The sequence below is a fragment of the Crocodylus porosus genome, unplaced genomic scaffold (assembly GCF_001723895.1).
Source record: "Crocodylus porosus isolate Cpor-Errol unplaced genomic scaffold, CroPor_comp1, whole genome shotgun sequence".
Lineage (NCBI taxonomy): Eukaryota > Metazoa > Chordata > Crocodylia > Crocodylidae > Crocodylus > Crocodylus porosus.
Window position 1 is genome coordinate 7681545 of NW_017728940.1, and position 8184 is coordinate 7689728.

General features: G+C 42.4%; 1 protein-coding gene across 1 annotated transcript; it reads right to left on the reverse strand.

Moving 5' to 3' along the window:
• Positions 1-2: 2 nt before the first annotated feature.
• Positions 3-8178, reverse strand: RPA2 (replication protein A2; the record flags this gene model as incomplete). The annotated part of the gene is made up of 8 exons (XM_019548046.1): positions 3-911; positions 2120-2214; positions 2674-2781; positions 3506-3619; positions 5197-5271; positions 7266-7379; positions 7471-7572; positions 8137-8178. Coding segments are annotated over 8 exons (735 nt in total), but the record flags the coding sequence as incomplete, so codon positions are not given.
• Between the last annotated feature and the right edge of the window lie 6 nt (positions 8179-8184).

Genomic DNA, 8184 nt, shown 5'->3' on the forward strand with positions numbered 1-8184 from the left:
GATTTGATGTATAAGTGTGTTTACTCGTACTTCCTGAACATCCCCTGGGGTTCACATTTCACTTACATTTATCCTTTTACAAAGCATTTCGAGTAAAATTCTTCAGATTTTCTCCTGAAGTCAAAAAAAGTAAAAGCTTTTTTTTTTTGTTCATGAAGTTCAGGGACTAATCTACTAATACATTTAATCAAGGTGAAAGCTTTTCTGTATTTAAACAAAACCACACATAGACAAGCAAGCCTATTGCAATTAAAAGCTATATTAGAATATCAAAATTTTCAGTAATAAGGCCATTCTGTAACACAAGTATAGATTTATATGCAGAAAGTATGTAACAAACAAAAGAATATATTTTTGATCACTGTACATTACAAGAATATTTTTGAAAAACCTACCACTACTGCAGGATAAGTGGAGGAGGCTGAAAACTGGCTTAGTGGAAGAATCACTTCTAAAACAAAAATAAAAACCGTCCATGGTAAGGCTGGAAATATCCAGTCCTTTCCAGCCAGCTAACCTACTACAAGACACTGAAACTAGATGGCCGATAGCCTCGAAGCTTCCAGCTCTTCTTCATAAAGAGTTCACACTTCTCTCTATAAACAGCTGGCTCAACATGAGTCACTTGTCACACTGTTGTTATTTAGTTTAGTTAGAAGAAACCTGTACATTTATTCTGCTGACCCTCAACTTCTGAAATCCGAATGCTATAAACAGGAGAGATCCTCTTCTGCTGATTAAAGTTTGGTAGGACTGCCCATGGACGAGTTCACAGGGACATGAAAGCCAGTTCAAGCCAGCTGGAAAATAAATCTCAGAAGCACCTTTAGTCAGCATCTGTAGATTTATAGTGCTCATCATCCACTGTGGAATAGATGTGTCCTTCACTGCTAAGAAATTCAACTGCTTGCCTGTGAAGGAAAAAACAAAAAAACAAAACAAAAATCATAACTAACTATTTGATATCAACAGGTTCCTTCTGTCACATGTATCCTCAGACCACACTCACTATTCTATGCCAGCCTCACTATGCAAAGGTCTCAGAAGATATGCTACCTCATGAGCAAGTCAAATATTAATTCTTTTGGTCAAAGGGAAAGGGAAGAGCTGTTAAAGACCTTATTTTTCCATCCCCCAAAAGACAAGACTAAACTGCCCACTCAATAGCACCACAGTCACTTCCCTCCAGCTGAAAAGGTCTGAAAATGTCTTTGTGTTGCTATTTTTTCTGTATCCTGTGTTGATTTGCAGTATCTAATGTGGTAAAGTGAGCCCCAATTTAATCTTCTGGGCAGACACAGTATGAGAAAGGGATTGCTTATCAGCACGTAGACTGAATTTTAACATCTAAGATATGCAGGATTGTCCTTAGATACATGAAAAAAAAAAAAAAAGTGACACTGCCTAGGCACTGGCACAAGGAACCCAAATGCTAAAAACCCCCACAAACCCAAACAGAAGTCACACAGTATTTTTAACAGAGGAAATGATGCACCTCATCTCTGTCTCATAACTTCAACAATTCAATGGAATTTTCTCATATTGCTTCAAGAGATGTTTGGCCTCAGCTGAAATCATGAGAACAGGATGAGAAAGCAATCACCAAAAGGAAGCCAAGGGAAACAATGGCTTTCATCTCAATGCAAACTGGTGGTGCAATACTGCTGTGCCAGAGAAACCAGGTTCTTTGATAGCAAACTCTACTCGATCACAAGGCTGTTTGTCCTGTAACCCTTTGTGAATCTTTCCAGGCAAGCTGACATTTGTGATCTTTGTGATATATGTTTTACCCTGTTACATTCTTGGAAAGAGTCAGCTCAATACAAGTTAGCTTCTACTGTAACCAACAGATAAAAAGTAAATCACTAATTTCTCTTGTACGTATGCTGGAGAAAAAGCAAAGTTCCTGAAATAATTAACAGGGTCTAACCTAAGATATACTATTCTTCATTTACTAGACAGAAAAAAGGGGAGACATCTGGAGTTCTAGCATTTCTGCATGCTACGCTGAGTCACTGCATCTCTCTTTCATTCCCTATTTGTTTACCGCTATCAACTTCGTCCTAAGAAAACTGCTTTGGTTTTCAGAAGATCCTTTTTTCTGGAACTGTATACTTACTTAATTGTTGTCATGCTGATATTATGCAATTGGGACTGCAGGTCTTGAAGGCTCATGCCTTCTGGAACAGAACAGCTTTTAATCAAATTCAACACCTAGAAGAACAAGTCAGAAACAGCATTTGCACTAAACTCAGGAATACAACAGATTTCTCACTCCATAGTCCCATTGACATGGGAGGGGGTGAAAACCATTAGACATCACTGCTTTCCCTCGGTACCCATTGCAGTTACCAAGCTTGACTATTTCTTTTGTTTGCAGAATGCTATAGTTACTGAAGGTTGTTAAACTCTTCAGTATGAGGGGACAGCTGAATGCCATTTCCAATTATGGACCATGCAGCAATTCTAGCAGCACGTACAACCCTCAGTCTACACCTGAACTTCCACTAAAATAGAAAGCAGCAAAAGATTGACCATAAACTATAACCTTTATGTGGAAACTATATTTTAGTCTATTTGGCCTGTGTCATGTTGCATTCTGCACCAGTCAGCAGGCCCTGTGGTATTATGCCGATTGCTGTACTACCCAAGTAGTACACTGCTCTTACATACCTGACTTTGATGCACAGTAAGTCCATTGACTGGCAAGTTACTGAAACCTCCATAGCTTACAGTGCCCATCCCAGAAGAGGAGAGAGATTGAAGCATTTTTGAGCCTCCCTAGAATTACAGAACAAGGCAAAACATGTGGTCACAAGGGCTGCTTCAAGACCGTGGGATGAAGTGAAGGTTTTATTTCATGAGTTTCTAACATTTGGCTCATGGGCCACAACCAGCCTAAGCAGCTGTTCTATCCAGCCTGCTGAACTACCAGTGGGCCCCTGGAAGTTGAGGGGGGTATGGCAGAATCTGGGCCCCAACAGACATGGTGATTAATGGCAGAAGGGTGAGCATATGCTACTAACACAGTTGCCCGTCACCACTGTCATGGCTTAACCCCCCCAGCCCCATGCTGAAGCCTGAGCCCAAGCTGTGGCACAAGACATGTGTGGGGCAGGGGAGCAGGTGGGTGGGAAAGAGAGGAGTGGATATTGGAGCCACCACCACTTTCATGTACCCTGAGCTGGATCTAGCCTCCAAGGAGTCCCTTGGTCTGGATATGGCTCAGGGCACAAAGCAAGTTTGCCACCCTTACTTTACATTATTTCAAGGAACAATAATGAGAACAAGTGATCCTGAACCACTAGACACTAATTGTGGTGTTAATAGTACATCTCTGGAAAAGCCATAGTATCTGCTTCACTATCACTAAGTTGCCTTTCTTCTGTAGGCTGTGACACCATTTTCTTCCCCAAGAACCAAGCTTTCTATCACTTTTGGAGACAGGCTAGAATTTCCTTTATATGTAAAGTCTAAAATGTATCAGTAATATTCAAAGACATACCACAGTCTGTTTCCTGAGGATCATATGTGCATTAACTATTTCCAGCAGATGTGTAGTGAATTCATTCATATTTTCCAGAGGCTTGATCTTAAATGCTACCAGGCTTTTCTTATTCTTTTTGGGGAAGAGGAAAATGAGAAACCAAGTATGAAATTACAACATGTTTTAACTGTGAAAACACAATGTAATCTTAACCTTAAGAGCAGAGATAGTGATGGAAATGGAACTTATCTTCATATAATTACAACCAATAACTTAGCCCTAAACTGAAAATATTCCAGGGTCATATTCATATTGTAAGTATGAAAGGAAATAGAAAAGAGTAACTTAAAATCAAAGATATAATGGCTTTATGGACTGGAAGCACTTTAGAGCAAGGATCTGCCTTTATACCCATATTTCTATGCCACGCACTCCAGGCAGCATCAAGGCAGCAGGCAATAGCTGACCGAGACAGAAATGGCTGCCTGCTGGAAAAGAAAAAAAAAAAATCTATGGAAAGGCCTACACTCTAGTGAGTGCTCCTTTAAATGCAGCACTGATGCTGGATGATAATCACTTGCTCAACTTTTTAAAAATATGCATTACCAGATGCGCAAAGATGCCTTTTCTTTGGATTCTAATGGACAAAGAAAGGAAAAAAAACACAGATCTGATTGTGTCGCCAGCTAGTATCCATCTGTACTGAGCTTTAAATGCATACAAAGCTATTTAAGTGCCCTGTTATGTCACCTGTTGCCTCCCAGAAGCATTCTGGGAACCAAGAAAGGTTTGAAGAGCCTGTCCCACTAACATTAAATACTCAAGAAAATAAATTCATTGCAAATTTAATAATGATATACAAATCAGATCTAAAGGACCAATAAGTACAGATGAGACACATCAAGCAAAAGTGATATAATATTCATTCATCTAAAGCAGTGGAGGATGGAGCACTGCTGGAGGAAGCAGCCCTCCAGCAGTGCCTCCTCTTCTCTTACTCAAGATTTGGTCAAGTGGATGCAAACAAATGCTATACTATTTTGCCATTAACTCAGGGGTTGGCAAACTTTTGCCACTGCAGGTCACTACTTGTGACTTAACCCCCAATATAAGCTGCAAATTTCTGCACACCTCACCAACCGGCAGATGCTGCAAAGGGAATACAAGGAATACGGGCGGAAAGGCCCTGGAGACACTCCCTCTGCTGCTCTGGCTGGAATAGGCTGCCGATTTTTGGGCTGCTACAGGCTGCATCCAGCCTGCAGCCCAAAGTTTCTCAACACTGGTGTTAAGCAGCCTAGGACCTACTACAGTCTACATCAATAGGGGTCAACATTTTTTTTTTTGCAGACCAGCCACAAGTTAGCCCTGAAATCTCTGGGAGTGCTATTCTGATCCCCTTCTCCTGCCTAATATGCCACTCTGCTTTCTATTCCCTACCCAATCATCTGCTTTGCTCCCCCATGCCTGATCTGATACATACAGAAGCTGCCTATATCACAGGCTAGCTACCCCTCATCTACACACTGCAGTGACAATGACTCAAACCCTCCCCAGGTGCAGGCTTGCCAAGTGGGATTCTGCATGTGTATGGTGTCCAGCACAATGAACCTCCAGTAAACTAATGGGAGCTTCTGGGAACTACAATACAAATAATATCTGTGAGATATTAGATATTAAGGCCAGTTATTCTATTCAGCTGAAAATACCTGAAATGATCGAAGATGTCCAGCCACTTTCACGTAAGTTCCTGGGGGCACCACAATGTTTTCACTGCCTGCCTCCTTTCAGAGAGACGGAAAAGAGAATTTTCCTTTGTACTTATAATTTACTTCTTGGCCATTAGCAACATGCTACTTAAAAAAAATATGATGCTCATCTTGTAAAAGCCCATAATATCTGTTTTGAAACTTTTTAATTAAAGATGATATAAATAATCTCAAGAAACCATTTTTCTGTGTTTTTGTTTGTTCACTGGATAGAACTATAACCCTAACTTACGTACACAATTCATAACGCAGAAGAAGAACAAATTTTATTATAGCATCTTACTACAAATACAAGGATATAACCACAAGGGTGGCCAGCTGCCTTGGGGCAACTGCAGGACACCTTCTGAAGTTATTCATTTGCCTGCACTTAAAATTTGCTGTCTCAAAGGGTGTCTATATTGGTGAATTATGATGCCAAGCAGTGGGCCTATTGCCTCCCAGGCTGCATTCAGATGAGAAGGGGTGTGCGGTTTGTGGTGCCAAAAACTACACGCAGTGAAGGTTAAAATGTGCCCTGTGCCACAAATTTGAAGCACAGGTACAAAATTTACTACCAGGATTTCCCAGTAGCAAAAAAAAAAAAAAAAAGCACTGGAAAAAGAGGAGTGTGGCACACATTATAGTGGCATGCACTGGAACAAACAGAGGCTTGGTCCTTCAGGGAGATGCTTTGGCTGCTGGCCAGAGCATCTCCACTATTTTATTTCTGCCCCAGCTGGTCCAGCACACCACGAGCCAGGAGGAGTTGGGAAAGGGCAGTTTGCCTGAAGCCGGACAATTTGTCCCTCACAAAGTACATGTGTGGGGGCATGCACTGTGGCACAGAGTAGCAGCATAATTCTTTGCCACATTTATTTGTGATGCTGCAAGTGCATGCCCCTGCTCATCTGGACGCGACCCAAAGTTCAAAGCAGCATAACTGCCATAGCACAGCGTGTCTCCATCAATAAGCTCTGCCTCTGAGATCCTTATTAGCATATGCTCAGTGCCATGCTAAGGTGAACAAATCCTGGTGGTGTGCACAGAGCAAGCAAGGCATCTCAGTATGGTGCCACAACTGAACGGTACGCACACTCAAATATACTCAGCTTGGTTAAACTGTTAGCTTTCAGTTACATGTCCCTAAAATATTAGGGAAAGGCAATGTGCATTACTATATCAGTGTGGGAGAATCCAAGGAAACTAATGATGGATCTTATTTTGCACACCTCCCCCTGCTGCAATCTATCCATTCTACCCATGGACTACTAAATTAAAAAAAATAGAGAAACAGTAGGGACAGAAACAGGGACCAGAACTTATGGCACCTACCCCTCCATGGCAGTGCCCATCTCACTAAGCCAATGAGCAAAGCACCCTACGACTCAGGCTAGAAATAGATGTTGCCAAATGAAACAGATCAGCTGTGCTGGGATGCATCCACAAGCAGCACAAAACATCTCTTGCATAGCTAGTTTTGGATGTGTAAGCAACAGTTAGTCATCTTTGGGCAAAACAGGATTTGAATCAGTGTCCAACAGTGACCTCAATTCAGTTATGAAATAACTTTGAAAATACTGAAAGGGCAACATTTTTAATGAAACATATGGAATGCTGCAGAACTGAAGAGAAAGTGAAGAATAGAAGAGCAGCCCCCATAAATGCAGGGATTCAGTTAGAGTGATGCTTATCTAGGTTTACGCATGTCATATTATGAATGCACCAAAAGAGGCATATTATCTATTAAGGACCCTACTAGGGCATTAACATGCACACAGTTCCTATGGCATTTAGAAAAAGGGAATTAAATGCTGAATATGAAAGCAGACTCTCTGACAGAGTAGGCAAAGATTCTCCAATGCTCATTTAATAAGAGGCCTGGTTTTTAAAAACAATGTCCCTGTACTCAGCTGAATTAGCATTACATTACAAGGTAAATACCACTTTTTTGGACCTGAAAAGATGGATAAAAATTAAATACTTAAATGCCCCCTTATCTTAAATCCTAAACTTAATCTGGTGCTTACATCAGTATCAACCCACTGTCTGACATCCATAGGGGCTGCAGTCATATCATCCACTTTGTAGAGAATGTTTGTCGGCGCTTTCTCTGCCTGTCTAATGATCCCCATAATAACGACCTAGAAGAGATGCAGACCAAAAAAAAAGTTACTTTGGGAAAAGTTTCAGAATTGACAGGAATCTACATCCCGTTCCAGAGCCGATTCCTACCTGTGAAATCTCTACATCTCGGACCTGGAACGTTTCATCCACCTGCTCAGCAGAAAATAACTGAGACACTGTACATGGCACGATGTTCTGGGACCGAGACTTCTGCAAGAGGGAATGGAGAGTCCAGAGGAACAAAACCATAAGGAAGAGAGTCTGGAAGGGTTCTCAAGGGATCTTTCAGCCCAACCCCTCCTCAAAGCTGTCAAACCCTACCACCAGCATCCCACACAAGCGCCGTGTCCAACCTGCGCTCAAGAACTGCCAGGAGCAGGGCTCGCACCTCTAGATTTCCTGGTGCTTGATGAGCGCTCACAACGTCTTTCTCATGCTTCGAATCACGTTTTGATCTTTGCAAGCAGAGAAAGAGCCACCCAGACCAGCCCACGCGCTGAGCTCTGTTATGTACCATGTACCTGGCACGGGCGCTGCAGGCACCGCTACCAGAACAGCAAAAGCCCGGTCATCTGCTGACAAAAATCCGTGGAAGGCGAGAACGTATTTCCAGAGAGTTAATGTTCAGCATGGTTCCCAGTTAGGTCTAAAACCAGCCAGTAGCATTCAAATGCTCGGCCTCCTGCCTGCAGCACAGGCCAGGCCCGCAGGCAGCTGCCAAATATTCCCGGGGAGCGGGGAGGCCCGCGTCCGGGCAGGCGCGGGGGCACGTACCGGTCTCTTGTCCTGGGTGGCGGCCGGGGAGCCGAAGCCGCCCGGAGA